We start from the raw sequence: 19,005 nt of genomic DNA on the forward strand, positions 1-19,005 counted from the left end.
CGACGAGTTGTTGGGAAATTTCCCATATACAGATTGAGGATAGACTTTAACCTGTACGAACACCCTCTCAATTCAACGGAGTCTTTGTTTGGTTGTAAATGACAGGTCCTTATTTTAAATTCAGATTGTGGTTTTCTCAAGGGCTTACCAAAATCTTTAACACTGCGACATTTTCCAAATCTGACGAACAAAGAAGTCGAAACATGTTAATTTTCTGGAAGCTGCCACAATCCAAATATGGTAGCGACTACCATTAGCGAATTTCTGTATAAATTATGCAAAAACGAGCAGGTAAATCATGTTGAAGTCTTCTTTAAGAATTGATGACTGGTGTTGCTAATTTGTTTATCTAAATACATGATCAACTCGTAAATTGTCACGTTGTATTTGGGATAGAAGCACCGGTGTAGCGGTTTTTTTAAATTTGCTTAAAAAATTATAGGACCTCCCACGTGTATTATTAATATTTTGATTGGATATAATTCGCGCTGTTGGACTTCGTGGTAAAAAATCAGTACAAGGCAGTTTTGTGGTTTCGCTGTCGAAATTTTAGATGCAACCTCATATAAAGTATCTTCCGAAATGAATAGTTTAGATTATTTATATTTTGGACCACGTCTAGTGATAATATCAGTTTAAAGCAAGAACAAAAAGGGATCATTGCTTACTTATCTAAAGAGTGCAAGAAATGAAGAAATTCAGAGTATCGTTCCACTAAAATGGAATGGGAATTATGGCGACGAAGCACCAATTAAGAGCTAAAGTGGCTATACCAGACAATATGCAAGACCATAAAATGATACTAGGAGCTGAAGAAAGACTTGTAAAATGAGCTCTCATGAGTAGAGTAGAGTGACCGGGAAATAACCGCAGCAGTCAAAAAGTTTTTGGAAAAGGTTGCTGTTGTTGACATCTTCTTTGTTGTTGCAAATCTTGGGGTCACTTGAGCTTGAGCCCTGCCATAAATAGTTCGTGCAGATATTACCAGGTCGTTTTGGTATCTGATTCGTTATAACAAGTTGACATTGACCCATCCTCGACAGAAGTTATTACAAACAAAGCCATTGGCAAGTGCCTGTGGGCGGCCCCAGTTGGGAATTGTAATAATGAATTTTTACAATTCCGGCGTTACTCATCTGTTAATGCACTGTTTTGCCAACATTAACACTTAACCGCCACTTTAGACATTTATAAAACAAACAAGACCATTTAGATAGTACCGAAAAAATGGTAAACAACGTCTAGAACTTAATGAATGTATTGGCGATATATTGGGAGATTACGCAAATCGTTATGCAATTTGTAATGGTTAGTTGGCCGCCTTCGACGCTTTCTGACTTGCAGCACAATTTCGTATTCCGGTGGTAGCGTGGCAAAAGCGTCGTCCTGTTTCCCCCGAAGAAATGGCATTGTTCGTTCAAGGTCATCGGAGGCCGTCCTCGGAAGGCTCGCCGCCGATGGCAGCTGATGCGAAACTCGTTTCCTTCTTCAGTTTCCATATTCATGGGCCGGTTGTCGTCTGTTGGTACTCACATCCGCATGCACCACCGCCAATACACGTATGTCGTAATGAGGGACCGGTTCAGTTAATTGATTTGAGCGCTTTTCACGATATACTACAAAAATGCCGACGACGGCACGCGGTTTCGTCTTTTTTTGCAAAGGTCTTCGTCAGGTCGGCGACACCGCCAGCGTGAGACGAACGGTAGCTGGGGTGAACCGGGTCATGGCGAAAAAGAAACGGTTTTATGCGAACTATAATAAAATATAATATGTAATTAAAAAATTCCCAAGGAATGCGAAACGTACGTTTATTAAACAAGAGACATTTTATTTATGGAGCGCCTCCGGGCTTTTCGTTCCCGGAAACGCGGCAGACCAGGGAGGTGTGAAATGTCGTCGAGTTTGTTTGCCGGTTTTTGATGGAAAGAAACGACATTTTTGCTGAATATTTGAGCTGGTCGCGTCGGGACAATGAAAAAATGTAACTGTATTGGAGATCCTGTTTGTTGACATTTGCCCTCGGCCAATGGCATGATGGAGGGATTTTTTCTAGCGGATTCCATTATTTAGACACATAATGATGATTCTCTTGGAAACACGGAAGACAAATCCGCGATTTTAATCTGATTATGCAAAGGTGAACTAATCTTTTTTATGTACTTTTTTACCTATAATGCCATCTGAATTCAACGAGACGTTATAAAAAAAGTTTATGAACAAATCTCGTAAATTGTTTACAATCAAAAGTGTTTTCTGTGGAAATTTTATGTGCCAATCGATAAATAAACCTAAATAAGTAATTTTTATTTTCCCAGAATTCGCGACAGCAGTAAACAGTAATAGTGTCAACCGATCACACATTTGTCACTGTTGTGTTAACCAATCAAAAATTCCATAAAGAAACCAATTGCGAAATTATCATAATTTTTAAATAAATTCCAACAATGCGTGTCAAGTCGCTAAAATTAATTATAAAGTGGGTAGGCCACTGAATAGAACAAGTTCAATAGTTCGCCTGTGCACACCGCAAATTAACGTTCAATTTTATCACCGGTGAAAATCTTATCTTCGTTAAAACTAAAAAAGTATTTTACTAGTAATTAGTTCTAACGCCATTAAAGTATTAATTGCCTAACGTTATCGGTTGTAAAAGCACACATTGGATTCCATCAAGATTGTCGCGCCGCATAATTTAAAATTTATCGAATCCTCTTAAAGGGGGACTAGTTTGTATCATTAAATTGTTTTCTTAATTTTATCATGACGTGTAGACAAATCGTTTTAGCTATTAAATGAAAAAAGTCATGCAAAATTCACACAAACAAACCGAGTTTGGTACGAGAAATTTATTATCTTTCGAAGGTTTAAAATGTTAATGTCTTTCGAAACTTCACACTGAATAAAATACTATGTTTACTTTCGTGTAATTTTGACATTGAGGAATTGTGGCAAATAAACGACGTGCGAAAAGGAAGTCGTTGCGTAATTAGAATGAGGAAGGAATGGATATCAGAAAGTAAACGGATAAATGATAATTCCTGAAGTAATAGAAAAATGTTGATTTATAAGCGTGCCTCTTCAGTTGATTAAACAGTTTTTTATTTTCTGAAAGGTCGTGTCCTACAATTTGAAGCAGTGATCTAAATAGTGGCTCTTCTAATAAGTCCACAATGGAATTCTATGTATGTCACACTTTGATAAACTGCAAAACGAGGCCATCCTTTCGCGGTTTTGTCCGTCCAACCCTGCATAATCGATTAAGCATCGAGTGTCGAAGCGTGTCATTTTCTCAATAATCATTATCTTGCAGACATAATGTACAGTTTCCGTATTTCGTTTCAGTTCAACAATACCAAATCGGTGATTTTATAATAACAATTATCTAACGGTTGATCGCGTTCTGGTTGTCCACTTCCCGGTGCGATAGTATGTGTTGTCTGAGTAAGTGAATGTCGCGTATTCACCTTGAAACGAACTGACCGTTTTAATTATTCATCCACTGGTTGATGTGAAGTTGAATTCTCACCCGTCGACTGCGAGTACGACGTTCGATGAAGAATTATACCATAACAGGCCAAGCATGGCAATTAACGCAACAATAAAGTTACGTGTGCTTTTGTTTATTACACTAAGAAATGTTACGAGTAAAAACTTGCTCAACTCCGCACGACACCCACTAATTGTTTTATCCTTTTTCAGAGGCAAATACGCGACGGTATGTCGCGCCGTCCACAAGAAATCCGGCGTGCAATACGCCGCCAAATTCGTGAAGAAGCGACGTCGCAATCTAGACCAGATGAAAGAGATCATCCACGAAATAGCCGTTTTGATGCAGTGTTCGTCGACCGATCGAGTCATACGTCTACATGAAGTGTATGAATCAGCGACGGAGATGGTTCTGGTATTGCAATTGGCCGCCGGCGGTGAGCTCCAGCACATCCTCGACGACGGTCAATGTCTATGTGAAACGGAGGCGCGGAAAGCGATGAAACAAATCCTAGATGGAGTAGCGTTCCTGCATGAAAAGAACATTGTACATTTGGATTTGAAGCCGCAGAATCTACTGCTTTCTGTTGAGGACAACTGTGATGACATCAAGCTCTGTGATTTCGGGATTTCGAAGGTTTTAGAGCCCGGCGTCAAAGTACGAGAAATTATAGGTAAGCAATCAAAACCTAAAACTAGGTTTTCGAATCATTGTTGTTTTTTGTTACAGGTACTGTAGACTATGTAGCACCAGAAGTACTCAGTTATGAACCCATCCGCCTCTCAACGGATATTTGGTCCATCGGTGTGTTGGCATACGTTCTTCTCACGGGATATTCGCCATTTGGATCGGATGATAAGCAGCAGACCTTCCTCAATATATCAAAATGTGCCTTATCCTTCGAACCTGAACATTTCGACGATGTTTCGAACGTCGCGATTGACTTTATCAAAAGTGCGTTAGTTACGGATCCTAGGTAAGACTCGTTTTTTAGTTCTACAGGGTGCTTACAGAAAGAGGTCTGAGTAAAAATTTTCTTTCTTTTCCTTTTCTTGTAAAAGTTATAAGGTTGTAAAGTTGACCAATCAGAATTCGAAAAATAATAAAAGATCTGACTGAAAACATAGTATACTTCATACCAATTGATAGTGAGGTCCAAATGTCAAACTTGGCCCGAAATTTGGGACTATCCCAAAAAATTGTGTGGAGGAATGTTTGTACTTCATAGGGACATTTTTATACACCAAAAGTTGACGACCTTGTCTGACAGCACTTTGACAGAAACGTCATCATTTGTAAACATTGACAATTGGCTCCCGTATTTACGGAAATTTGAAGTTATTTCAAAATTGGAATGGCTTTTGAATGGTTTTCAAAGAAGTGGATTCTTTTTCTATTTGTTGACAATGAAATTATAAAGTTTGCGTGGCTCGTTGTCGTATGACTGAAATATTTAAGTTGTTAACTTATTAGAAGAACTGGTTAGAAGTGAAACACATGGAGAATTTAGCAAAGCTTTTAATGTTTACATAGTCAACTATAAAGTGTTCAATTCGTATTTAGGTAAATTCTAACTACCTCAGCCATCGAGGATTTTGAATTGCTGAATTTGAATACGTCTATACCTCACATATCAAAGATTTCATGTTGATTTAGTGTAGGAAATAAAATGTCTTTTTTCAAATTATGACCAATTGTCATGGGTGCGGTTGTCAGCACAAAACTTCCCATTGCAAAGAAGTTTAACAAAGTTGTGTCCCTTTAATGGTGCATTTTTAAAATTTGTAGCAATTAGACGGTTCCAAAAGCGTTATAGCGTTAAATATCGTATGTGTACACCAAACAAACTTTGGAATAACGAAACTATCAAATAGAAAGAAGTTGAATGTGGCCTGAAATACACCAAACATTAGGTCTACCTTTCTTGAATGGTGAAACTTACAGAACAGTGAAGTTCATGGTGGCCAGACAATATTCCTTTGTAACCATTGAACTCTCGTCTATAGTTTATGCTCTAAAATTTTAAACAAAATAATGACTCTCATGTGAAACCTTAAATGTCAACTTACACGTTGGTACAGAGCAAATGAAGACCGAAATTGCTTTTTTTAACGTTGGCGCAAGCATTTTCATCCGCTTACAATCCACATTTTGAAAACCAGAAAATGTCAACAATTAAAACTTTGACTGCGTCATCCCCCTCTACTTCATTACTTTGCAAGTATGTAATACCAACTTTTCCAAAATTTCCTAGCATAGTACAATGCACTGCTCAATGTGTATATACTCTTTAACACTAAAATGGGGGCCACACTATCAATTGGTATGAAATATAGTTTAGTTTTGACAAAAACGAGAGTGCAAAACAACTGTCAGTTTTGACATTATTAGTCTGTGGCGGCACAAATGTACTTCAAACTAAATATTTAATTCGAACAATAAATCGTGTACGAAATTATAAAACCAATCTAATTGTCCTTTGCTCCGATCTAAATTAAGATATAAACGCCGCAACAAGGAAAGATTTATTTTAATCTCAGGACTATTGCAAAATTATTCAGCACACGATGACAGACACGTGACATAGGAGAGAGACATTTTGTTCCACGAAATAACTTGATTTCTTAAATTTTCCAAATATCCAAACTGTGGCGCGATTGGTTACTTTTACGTCCTTCCACTGCTTACAAGAATTGTTGCAGAAAAAAAATTCTTCGAGATTTCAATTACTACCACCTTCATAACATTGCTGTTAAAGTTTGGTGCTTTACTTACCAAACACCCTGTGTAGATAAGTTATAAGTTATAAGCAAACTAGGGTGTTGCTGTAGTAACAATGAAAAACTAATAATAGACGTTATGTACCAATCGATTTCTCAAGTTAGAGTACGTTACAATGGAGTATCATAATTTACGCTAATTGTTTCTAAATAAAACGAATGTAATAACTTGAAATTACCAAACAGAACTTGAAAGTGGAACTAACGTCGTGGTTTTCAAAAGTAAAACGTCGTGTGCTGGATATAGTTCCACGAATTGATTGATTGCTGAAGTTTTAGCTTTATTAATCTCATTAAATTCACTTCTTCATGATTGGAAAATGTAATGAGTGCTTCGGTAGGAAGCAATTAAAAATTTTTTTTATCATGTAAAAACTGACTACGTAACACTTATGTTGGTCTAATATTGAATAGAGCCATTTAAAATCGATTATCAACGATTTCCATCAACGAATTTTACGAGTTTTTCTTCCCACCTCAGCGATGACTAAGTTCCCAGATAAAAGCAGTTGTAATTGTTATTATTATCAGTTTAATCACAATAGTGATTCATTCGTTAGGTGTTATTCTTATCATATTTCTTTTGCGTTTCAGAAAGCGCCCTTCAGTACAAGACCTTTTAGCACATCCGTGGATCTCGCCCGCTCCCAGTCCATTGCCGTCTCTTGCAATGAAGCCTTGCGAGTCGACCTCTCCGAAATCGAGCTGTTCAAACCGAAGCATGACCTGCATAACTGAAACGCCAAAATCGCAACGTAAAACATTTTGCTCAGACACTCTAACAGGAACGTTTACAGAATCAGCAGTCCGTACGTACACAGTATCGTCTAACTGCCTTTGTCCGCAATGTGGAACAGCTTGTCGTCATCTGACGCACACACCAGTGCCCAAACCTACTATCACCGTCGATAGAGGCATTCTATGTTAGCCAAAGTTTTGTATTTGTACAGAATGAGACCCCAATTTTCACACAATGTTCCATGTGCTTGGGTCATGTACATTTTGTTAGTTATAAGTTAAGTTACGATAATTTATGTTTTATTTGCTTTTTTGTTTATGGTTAGTGTAATAAAGTATTCTTTTTTGTTGTGTATATTATTTTTTTTAATTGGGGTAGCTTGTGAGGACGTGATTTCCACGGTGTCTCTTTTTTTGTATATTAGAATCGATACAAGCATCCTTTTTATTTTGCAACGAATCAGAATTTATACACTTCAGACTGATTTTCTGTATTAAAAAGTAAGTGTGGACTCGATATAGACTAGTCAAATTTTCATGCTTACTCAATGAATTGTGCCTATTCATTTTGAAGTAAAACAAATCTCTAGGAACAACAGCACAAAGTGTTGTTTTGATGTTGTATTATACTAAACGATATAATCATTATACTCAGGAAATTTATTGTGTTGAGCACAAATTCGCAAATTCTATGGGAGCTAATGTATCATGTTGTGATTTTTCAAAATATTTGCTTTCTTTTTTGGAAACTAATAAGGGATCAGAATTCTGCCTTTTTTGTTAATAGTGATTGTTTTTGTGAACACTATGTATTAAGTTGCTATTGTTTGTATTGTACATTGTATTTAATTAATAAATCTCTAGAAAATTAATTTGTGTTTTACAGATGAAGATGGCATTACAGCGAATCAATAAAAGGACTCAGCGGTTGTTATTTATTTTTTAAGACTTAAAAAAAAACTTTGTTATAATAAACAATTTGAATTTACCGCCTTTTTATAAACCCCCAATTATGTCTAATGAGAATTATATCTCGTGACAGATTCGTGTGGTCACGTTGGTACCTCTGCTTTGAGCCAAGTTTGACGTTTGACATGTCGCCGAAGTATCTGTGTCGAAGTTAAAACGTTTTACTCCCGTAATTAAAAAGTACAACCATTAAAACTGATATTTAACGATGTTTTAATAGTCTGAAACCTCCACGTCGCCAGAATTATTTGTAAGTATCCGCAATACTACAAAACAGTAGGTCACTCTAAAATCAATAAAAGATTCCTGACATAGTTTCTGCACGAGTTTCGAACAATTTCTTGTTGTAGGAGGCGAAAATGTACAACGGCATCGGCCTTACGACTCCTCGGGGCTCCGGAACCAACGGGCACGTCCAGAGGAATTGGGCTCTTGTGAAGCCTCGAGAGAAGGAGAAGACCTACAAGAGCGAGCAGGATTTGGTGAATTTAGACGTAGTAACCCATAGACAACCGAATCAAGAAATTCTTGATCATGAGAGGAAGCGGAAAATTGAGTTGAAGTGCGCAGAGTTCGCTGATATTCTTGAAGAGCAAGGGTATGTATAATGGTTGTTCAGAGATGTGGTTCTCATTGATTTTGTAGTTTTTCCCAAGAGGCTGTTAATAACAAAGTCGGAAACTACCGCAAGCTGTTGATGGGCCAAGGGGGTAAATTGGAGCCACCTGTCAATCAGTGGGGGCGTGTTTCGTAAGTATTTTTTCCTTAATGAGGGTGGGGATGCGTCGGCGTTCGTGTTATTTCCCTTATTGATTTCGGCGCAGCATCCGTTCTTCTCCCGGTTTCATCCCCCAGTTGAATTAAGGTGATGGCAGCGCACAGACGCCGCTCTCCCTTTCCAAAATCGCCGAAATGTGAGAGATAATCTCTTTCGTAAACAAAATCGAATATGTCTTCCATTTAGTCTGTAAGAGCAAGTCTTCCATTTTAGAAAATATACATATGTTGAGAGTAATTTTACCCCCGTGTGATAATAATCTTTTGCTTCCGTGTTATAATTATCGTAAGGATTTTCCGTGAGTGTTATGACGATGTTTTATTCCACTCCGAAAAATCGATGTCCGGTTAACGAGCGTCTCATTTTCGAACGACTGTGGCGGGGCGCTTTCTGTCAAGCTTTAGCCTCCAAGTCGCCTCTGCACGCCAGGACCGGGCCGAGGAGACAGTGCTGTTGCCATTGTCACTGCAGTCAGTCTCTTCCACAGAACGACTTCTACGTCAGGGCTGCTCCGCCGAAGAAGACAATGAGGTCCGTCGTGAGGTAAAAACGAACTGGAGCTCTTCATACTTTATATTTATAACGAAGCTTTTCTTTATTTTCACAACCTGCCAAGAATAAACCGTCGAGGCTCAAGCAGTAAATCCTCGAATCGTTTCTGAACGTTTTGCGGCGACTTTGCGCTTAAAATCTCGCCAGTAATCCGCTAAACCGATTAGCTGGAGCCACCATTTCTCGGCGCACCTTTTTACTCGTTTTAGTTTCAATCAAGGAATCGATTCATTTCAATTGCTCACGCGAGAAAAAGAGCTGCATTTCAATGACGTTTTTCGTATGTAGGGCGAATGCAACATGAGCTTAGTCACCCCCATATCTCTATAAAGGGGAAGTATTGATCCAGTACTGCGAGGGTTGGGGTGTACACCAATACGGCGACGGGAAGGTACGCTCACTTCGTGTTACAACATCGTTATCGCCGCTTTTTATTAAAACGCAATTATAGAGACATTTTTTAGCTCACATTGTTTCGTTTTTTACCTTATAATCTTTAAATTTCTCCTTCATATTTATATTTCAATAAATTTATTGAATTGTGATTTAGATACAATGAAACCTGCATAAAACGGAATCGCAAGGGACCGTCCGATGTTTCCGTTTTAGGCAACTTTTTATGCAATTTTTATTTTTTAATTCTAATATCAGATGCTAATTATTTGTCGGCTTCTCCGCACACTTTTTTTTGAAAGAAATAAAATGTCTTCCGCGAAAATTTCCAGTCAACAATTTGAAGCTTTGAAATTTTGAAGTTCAAGACGTTCGGCCGTAAGTAAATAAAAAATTTCCCTTTTAAAAATCCGTAATGAATAGGTTTCCGGCTTTTACAGGTTCCATTTTACACAGGTTTCACTGTATTTTTATTGTAAAGAGTCCAAAATTCGTAACTAAGAGGGTGCAGGACTATAATTTTTTCACTGTTCTGCCACTTGAACAACGGAGGGGTGAAACTGGCGAAGGGTTCCACCTCAATGTGCACCCCTTGGTCTGAACCGTCCGAATAATAAAACGCATTGTTCCGTGTGCAGTTGTAGGGCGCAATTGTTTTACGATGGTGTGCTATAATTACGCTCCCGATTTTAGCGAAAAGTGCGTTTTTACACATTTTTTTTCCGATTTTCTGTTATTGTTTGTTTTTTTCTCTAGTGTGACCGAAACTCACCAAGTGGCTGAAGCCCAGCAAGAGAAAAACGCTCGTCTTCGTGAAGCGTTCGGTATTTCTGAGTATTTTGTGGATGGCAGCAGTTTCGATCCAGACCGCGAAGCTAAAGAAAAGGTGGCGCGTTCCAACGCGATTCAGGAGAAGGAAAAACAGAAAGCGCTAGAAAAAGAGAAGGAAAAAGAGAAAGAGAAAGATCAAGCGATTAGGTATGAGTTGGTGCACACTCCTAGTCCGGAGCCAGTCCAACCAGAAGGGAAGACTGCGAAGAAGAAGAAAAGAAAACGCAAAGACAGGTCGGTATTATTGTTCAATTAACACAGGTTGTGATTGGAGTTTGTCCACAGTTCCTCCAGCGAAGAACCGAAGAAGAAGAAAAAGTCCAAGAAACGGAAAAAAGAAAGGTAATTTTTGATCGGATGGCTGGTTTTTTGTTTCATAGTCGTAATAGTTGGGTAAAGAGATCCCGAAAGGGATTTTCGTTTAGTTTTTCAAAGTCTTTTTTGTGATTGTCTTTTTTTGTGGATTTTTTTCTTCAAATTAAACGTACCTTAATGTGTATTTCCTCGTACTAATTCAATGGTGGTATATTTTTTTGCCGTACATGTTATGAAGGCCCTTGTCAGGTAAATGTATGGTTTGGTTTTCTCTTTAATTATTACATGATCTTGCGTATGTCTAGCTCAGCCATTTTTTTGGACTGAAGGTGCGTTCAAGAATTAGAATTTCACTCTAAGAATTCTCGTTTCAGTCTACACGTGTACCGCGTTTTCAGAAATCTGTCATTTCACCTCCTCAAACTCTTAAAGTAGTGGAAATGTGACGACTTTCTGGAAACCCTTTGCATCCATTTAGTCTGTTTGTTGTCTTAAAGTGACGAAACGTCTAAACCGTGTCTTTCTTTCCTTTAGATCGGGCAAGGTGAAGGACAAGAAGAAGTCTAAAAAGAAACGGCGTCGTTCCTCCGCTTCTTCAGAGTCCAGTGATGACACTGATACAACGTCGGAAAAGTCGGAAGACTCAAGCAGCGAAGACGAAAAGAAGAAAAAGAAGAAAGTAAAAAAGAAGGAGGTTAGTCATTAGTTCTCGCGTGTCTTTCTTTTAAAAACTTTCTTTTAATTTCCAATACTTCGGAATGATCATTTCTATCGTGAGTTTTTAGTGCTTTATTCATCGTTATTGTAGACATTGACTTTATTTTATAATAAACAAACTACAACGGGATTTTTAAGGCGACTCGTCTCTGTTACACGAGTTTTGGTTTTGTTGTTTGAAATTTAACTTTTTCGTTTCTTTGATGCATGAAGGCAACTTTTTGTTGATTGAAGTAAACATTGTTCTGTTTGAACCTTGCGCATCATTACATAGGATAGCCTGACAGGCTTTCGACATCGCTAGTAAGTACCGGCCTTTAGGCCTCTAGCACTCGACTGCATGCTCCCATAAATTCGTAAGATCATGATCGACAGCTACGGACAGAATTCTGAAGGGTAGCTGTATTTTGGTTCCAAATATCACGACAATATTTGAAACCAAGACACTTAAAAATCACAGGATTATAAGAGCATTAACTGAAAGAGTAGAAATTTGAGTATTTTGGGCACATGTGTGTTTCTGTTGCAAGAAATCAAGCGTCGAACTGGACCTAATTTCATTTTTGTTTGAACAGAAAAAGAAAGCTGCAAAGAAGAAGAAGCATTCGACTTCCGATAGTTCAAGAGAAAGGTACTGAAAGACACCCTCATGACTTCTTGACTTTTACACTTAACTCTTTACAGTTCTCCTGAACCCAGGAAATCGAAAGAAGAGAAACGGAAAAGCGAAAAAATCAAGGAGAAAGAAGAGACCAAGAACCGATCGCCGTCTCCAAAAAGAAAGCGGAAAACACCTCCAAAACATGAAGAGAAGGTTTCGAAGAAAGCACGATCACCTTCACCTCCCAAACCTAAACCTCGGCAAGAAGAACGAAGAAGTCGATCTCCTCGGCGGCGGTACTCTAGATCTAGAGACCGTCGTGGTTACGGAGGTCGCAACAACTACCACGGAAGATTCGAGGAGAAGAAGAGATACCCAGAATCCAGACGATCTCGATCGTTGGAGCACAAACCTAAATCCCGCAGATCTAGGTCTAGGTCCGTGGAACATAAAAAACGATCGCGTTCGCCGGAACAACATAAAAGACGTTCGCGAACAGCTTCGCCTAAACGGAACAAAGCACGGTCACCACCGAAAGAGTCCAGAAATAGAACCCGATCCCCGGAAGTCAAGGATAAGAAGAGATCTATTTCGAGAGAGAATGAGGACAGGCGACGGAGGAACAGATCGAGAACGCCTGAAAAACGACCGGAACCTAATCGCAGAGTTGAGGAAAAGAAACTTGTGGAACCAAGCCGGAGTCGTTCTAGCAGTACCCGAAAAGAACCAAAAGTACAAAAGTCGCCTTCACCCCCAAGACCAAAATCAACGTACTCTTACAAAAACAACAGAGCTGAAGACAGGTCTAGATCGCCTCTGCTGCGTCGAAAAGAAGAAGAGAAAATCAGATCGTTGACACCGAAGAAAGCTAGTCCTCCACCGCGGAAATTCAACACTTCTGACTCGGATTCGGAGAACAAGCGAAAGAAAAGTCAGGATCACAAACGAGAGAGGTCCCCTAAATCGAAGAAACCTCTGCCAGTTGTCCGGTTGAGATCATCGAGCGACGAGGAACAAGTTGGAGATGTTAACGAAAGAGAAGAAGAGGAAGAAGACAAGGAATTACGCATGTTGAGGTTATTGAAGTCTGGTTTGGCGGCGAAGGCGAAGGAAAGCTTGCAAAGGAAAATGCCTAAACCTACTTTTAATGAAACAAAAAAGAAGTCGCTTAGTCCGAAACCTTCAGAGCGGAAAAATATCGAAGCCGACGTGTTTGATATAAGAATCCTACCTTTGAAAAAGGACAAATCAAAATCTGCCACGCCACAAAAAGAGGTTGATAAGGACGATTTTGATATCAGCAACGCGAACGGAAAGGCAAGAAGCATAAGTTCGAGCAAATCGCGCTCGAGAAGTCGGAAGTCGAGGACGAGGAGCTCCTCTAGGTCCAGCTTTAGGTGAGTATGAAAAGCGTCTTTGACGTGTGATAATTTGTGTCTTCACAGATCGTCTTCGTCGAGCAGTAGCAACTCGCGGTCCGCCTCCCGCTCCGCATCCAGAAGTAGTCGCTCGAGCTCCGACTCAGATAGTTCCTCGAGCTCTAGTAGCGCTTATAGATCAAGATCGCCGTCAATTCCACGAAGACATGGTTCTCCGAGTTTTCTCGACAGGCGAAGAATCACGAGGTAATCACAGTCGTCGTGTGCACCACCGTTTTTTGTTTTTTTCTTCAATTTTGTTCGTATTATTCACAAGTAACAGTACTTGGATCAGTTAGTTAGCGGAACCTAGATATAAAGCTAAGTGTCTTTTTTATTTTTAAGATTATGTAGACTTGATTCAATAAAATTTTATTTCTAGTTAGTTGTGTTTTTATTTTGGTTTTTCTTAGTGGCATGGCTTGTAGCAAATAGTAACGTGTGCTTTACTAACGTGCTAACCGCATTACTAACCAAATAGCGCAAGGAAGAGGCCTATTCCGTATCATAGACAGACGCCGAGTTCGCCGTCGTCGGAGAGTAGCTACAGCGGTAGTCCTTGGTGCTCCCGAAGGAGATCGACAAGTCGTTCGATCAGTCCTTCGTCTAGATCTCCATCGCATTCTCCCATTCTCTCACCGCGATCACCTTAACTCTAGTGCAATGACAAATAGCTAAATACTCTAACACCTTCAATCTTTACTAACGATGGGAAACCTTTCACGTAACAGTAATCATTGTTGGTGGAATGCTGTTGTTATCTACATGTAATATATTTAGATATTTCAGTGACTCTTCATGTTTGGATACTCTTGCGTTTGTGCAATTTGTTCTAGTCAAATGATATTTTGTGATATTTTCGCTGTTATTATTTATTTATTTATTTATTCCATTATTTATTGTAGAAATAAGAACTGTAAACACTTAATAAAATTATCCACACTGACGTGTGATCGTTTTTTTTAATAATCGATGCGTCGTCAATTAATGTGTTCATTTTTTGCAAGAGTTACAGGAATAATGTCGTTCAAAGATTATGCAATTGTCTGGAAATCCTTCAGAGAATTGAATTCCAGTAAATGAAAAACTACAAAATCTGAACTCTTTGGTTTTCACTTTTTTTTTCAAGTTTTCCATTCTAGAGATTCTTAAACAATAAATCAATAAGTTATATGCTGATTAACTACTTGGATAGTTACAAAATCAGTTCGGTCCACAAATCGTAGGGATTTTTTTATTAAACTCCGCAACTCGACCTTCTTAAAACTCATACTGGTTACATCAGATGTTGCCAATAAATAGCACCACTTAATTTTTTGTTGGCTCAAAAAAAAGTGATGAATAGGCAATACGTATTAATCTCTTTATTGGAATCAGTTGTGTTTTGACTTTTATAGAAGAGGGTTGTTTTAGGAGTGCTTGCTGCAAAGTAATGTTCTGAGAGCAATTTTCGCAAGGTAGGTGAAACAAAAGATTTATTTACACATTTTGTAGAGTTGTTAATTTAAAGAAACATTAGGTTCGTTTAATTCTCCATTTTTCGGTTTGTAAATGTTAAAAAGCAGGTTAATATCCACAGTGTTTGCTTGCACTTAGTAATAATTCGAAGTTAGATACATTCAATTTAGACTTTTTTAGTTTTAATTTTTAATCAATGGTTATCTCGAATCTGCGACTGGCTGACGGATATGATAAACAAAATTTTAAAGTTGGAATTATGCAGAATGTTGAAAGATTTCAACCATCTTCACTAAAAATTTCAAACATCTTTTGCTAAAGTTCGTATTTTTGATAGAGTGAGTGCTACAGCTATGAAATTTGGGGAACTTACTATTTTTGAGTCGTCCATTAACTCCACAAAATTGCAACATTGTAGAGCGAAAGACACAAATTTTAGAAATTTTTGTTTTTAAGGGGATGCAAAAATTTTAAGCATCCTTCACGAAAATTCAGAATTTTAGTGCCACAGCTATGAAATTTGGGAAAGTCACTATTTTTAAGTCGTGTATTAACTTTAGAAAATTTCAAAATTGTTAAACGAAAGACACAAATTTCAGAAATGTTTAGTTTCAAGGAGGCGTAAAATTTCAAATATCTTTTGGTAATTTTAGTGCTACATTTATCAAACTAGGTTACTGTTGTTGAGTTGTGTATTAATTCTAGAAAATTGCAAAATTGAAGATCGAAAAACAAAAATTTTTAAAGAGAAGCAAAAATTTCAGCCATCCTTGACGAAAATTCGTAATTTTAGTGCAACAGCTATGAAATTTCAGTAAATTACTAGTTTTTAATCGTATATTAACTTTGTAAAATTGCAAAATTTTAGATCGAACGACACAAATTTTAGAAATTTTTATTTTTTATGCCAAGCAAAAATTGCCTAAATGGTCTATTAAAATTGATAACTCTCGTAATTTTAGTGAAATTTGAAGAAGTTGCTATTTTTCAGTTGTGTATTAACGTCCAAGAGTTATTTAAAATTAGAATGTAAATCTATTTTGGTGGATATTTATTCCGGAATTTTCAATGCTACAAATCTCTGGAACTATGACAGTTTTTCTTGCACTAATGTGAAGATTTTCAAACTATGTACTTTTATATGATCACGACACACTATTAACTTATACGTTTTGGAAGATTTTCTATTCAAGGAGGCGTTAGACGAGTTTAATTGTCTATTTTTTGATTTGTTAGTGCTAATAACAGTAGTTTAATATACACAGTGTTCGTGCTTAGTTTAGACCAATAGTTATCTACGTCTTAAGACTGACTATGATACATGATGGATAAAATTTGAAAGTTGGTTTTAGAATTTAAAAATAAATCGATTCAAATAAAAATTGAGTTTTTAAACCTGATCTCCTTGTGCTAATTAACTAAAGACACAAATTTTAGGAATTTTTACTTTTAAGGCGAGGCAGAAATATGAGAAATTTAACTGACGTGTTACTAGAAATTCAGTTTTTTTTCGCTTTGGTCTTACGTCCAAATTTCCATAGTCTTCTCACACCACCGTGCTCAAATCATTTAGGTCTTCGTATTTATTTCATCCTTCAATTATAATTAGTTGAAGGGCAGACAAGTTGAGCGGTACCGCACTACCGACAAATAATTCGTTTTTTTGACAAACAAAGAGTTGAATAACAACACTAAAAAGTTCGCAAATATTTGGGCCAATTTCAAGTACAATTATACAAAAAAAGACCACAGTAACATAATAATTAATAAACCTTTGTTGAAATATGCTTAGATTAATTTTCTTTTTGAGGAAATATGACAAATTTGTTCAAAATCAACACCATTTACAAGTGTATTTCAGAAAGAATCAAGTTGATTTCAGAAAATATCAATTGTAGTTCAGATTAGTCAAGTTAATATCAGAAAATATCAACAGTAATTCATATCAGTAAGTTGTATTTCAGAAAAGATCATTTGTAATTCAGATTTGATCAAATAAATTTTAGAACATCATGTAAACTTAAAATTTTTCAATTTCGGTAGTGCGTCTGTACGTTTAACAATAAATTTACAACACAATTGCAGGGTTTCAATAACTATTTTTATGAACAAAATTAGACGGTTGCTCAAAGAATTTTGGAATTTTTTCATTTAGACGAAAACATTTTTTAAAATTAACCACCCAATATTAATTTTGCGATTTAAATTTTATTTGAAAGCACATATGCAAATCAACTTTATAATCGTGTTCTGTACTAGAAATTCTGTTTTCTTTGCTTGGATCTTTTGTAAAAATTTCCATAGTCGTCTCACGCCACCGTGCTGAAATTCACTTAGGTCTCATGTATTCATTTCATCCTTCAATTACGTAATTAGTTGAAGGTTAGGCAAGTTGAGCAGTACCGCACCATCGACGAACAATTCGTTTTTTTGGCAAAAAAATAGTTAAATAGCAATACTGATAACTTCGCTCTTATTGTGCTCAATTTCAAGTCCAATTATATGAAAAAACACACACTAATAAACCTTTGTTGAAATATGCCTTGATTGATTTTCTTTCTGGAGGATATATGACAAATTCGCTAAAAATCCTGATGTGACTCAGACGTCTTATTGCATACTTAACAAGGAATCAAAATCAGCGTCTCAGCGAAAATCAAATGATTAAATTTTGTGGCATAGTGAAATCAGTGCTTCATTATTTATTATTTAGGCGTGTTCGGAGAATTATTAAATCTGATTATTGCAAGCAGTCTAAATACAAGTTTTTAATGTAAGGGAACAGTTTTGACAAAAACTGCATTGCATTTTTTGGTAAATTTTCTAATTGATTGGTTTTAATATTGCCGAAATGGTATTTTCTGCAAGTCTTGAAATGAAATGTCTATTGAAAACGCGAAAACCTGATTATTTTTTGTTCGCTCAAGAAAAAGGTAGTTAGCAATTAGGAAATTACATAATAAATCTCATTATTAGAATCAGTTGTGTTTCGACTTTTGATAAAGACGGTCGTTTCGTGCTGCTCTGAGAAAATATCTTGCAAGGTAAAATACTACTAAGGTAATTTTTGTGCTACAGTTATGAAATTTCGGGAAATTACTATTTTTTAATCAAATATTAACTCTGCCAAATTGCAAAATTGTAAATCAAAAGACATAAATAGAAATTTTTATTTTTAATGCCCAAATGCTTCACTAAAATTGATAACTCTCGTAATTTTAGTGAAATTTGAGGAATTACTACTTTTAAGTCGTGTTTTACCACTAAAACTCGATTGTTTAAATTAGAATGTAAATCAATTTTGTGGACCTATGACAGATAAGAAATATGCGGTTTTCTCTATCGTTTTTCTAGCACTATTGTTGCTACTCTTTCATTATTAGATTGAAAATGTTCAAACTAATGTAAAATCTGTTTTGTCTACCCATCGTATATTTGGATTTATTTTGGAACTCGACCTTCTGAAAAATCGTTGTCATTCATTACCCTTGGTTATGGCATGGCAATAGCGCCACCTGATTAGGTACTTTTTGTTCGCTCAAGAAGAAAGTAATAGTTTTTGTTATAAGCAATTAGAAAATCACATATTAATTAAAACAGTTGTGTTTCGACTTTTGATAAAGACGGTCGTTTCAGAGATGTGTGCTACAGAGTGCTGTTCTGAGGAAATATTTTGTAAGGTAAAGTACTACCTTATATTCATTTATTGACATTTTGGAGAGTTTTTAATTCAGAGAAACGTTAGGCGCGTTTGATTGTGCATTTTTTTGACTCGTTTCTATTAACAAAAGCAGTTTACTATACAGAGTGTTTATGCTTAGTAATAATCGGGTTTTAAAGGACGTTAGATACATTTAAACTTTTTTTTTCATTCAAATGTTTATCTAGGATCTGCGTTTAACTGTTGGATATGATGAACAAACTTTGAACATGGCTCTTAGAATTTTGAAATATTTTTATTTAGA

At 36.8% G+C, this 19,005-nt stretch overlaps 2 protein-coding genes across 3 annotated transcripts in view; both read left to right on the forward strand.

The window, feature by feature from the left end:
* Positions 1–7,363, forward strand: part of LOC148168562 (death-associated protein kinase related-like) — a 38,959-nt gene extending 31,596 nt beyond the window's left edge. The window contains exons 2-4 of the mRNA XM_088046795.1: positions 3,703–4,163; positions 4,220–4,466; positions 6,865–7,363. Coding sequence (XP_087902921.1) covers positions 3,703–4,163; positions 4,220–4,466; positions 6,865–7,198 — 1,042 coding nt within the window. The 3' untranslated portion in view covers positions 7,199–7,363. The remainder of the gene's footprint in view (positions 1–3,702; positions 4,164–4,219; positions 4,467–6,864) is intronic.
* A 692-nt stretch (positions 7,364–8,055) lies between these two features.
* Positions 8,056–14,528, forward strand: Srrm234 (Serine-arginine repetitive matrix 2/3/4). Of its 2 annotated transcripts, XM_088046792.1 has the most exons (10): positions 8,056–8,227; positions 8,328–8,575; positions 8,623–8,727; positions 10,457–10,765; positions 10,817–10,873; positions 11,381–11,540; positions 12,139–12,194; positions 12,248–13,561; positions 13,610–13,789; positions 14,064–14,528. In XM_088046792.1, exons 2-10 carry the CDS (start codon positions 8,337–8,339, stop codon positions 14,233–14,235), a joined length of 2,592 nt encoding a protein of 863 aa, XP_087902918.1. In that variant the 5' UTR covers positions 8,056–8,227; positions 8,328–8,336; the 3' UTR covers positions 14,236–14,528. The 2 variants fall into 2 exon arrangements, with proteins under 2 accessions (XP_087902918.1, XP_087902919.1); XM_088046793.1 differs by lacking the exons at positions 8,056–8,227; positions 8,328–8,575; positions 8,623–8,727 and adding an exon at positions 8,811–9,298.
* Positions 14,529–19,005: the final 4,477 nt, after the last annotated feature.

Source organism: Gnatocerus cornutus, chromosome 9, assembly GCF_029298725.1.
Source record: "Gnatocerus cornutus isolate USDA-ARS CGAHR chromosome 9, icGnaCorn1.1, whole genome shotgun sequence".
Classification (NCBI taxonomy): domain Eukaryota; kingdom Metazoa; phylum Arthropoda; class Insecta; order Coleoptera; family Tenebrionidae; genus Gnatocerus; species Gnatocerus cornutus.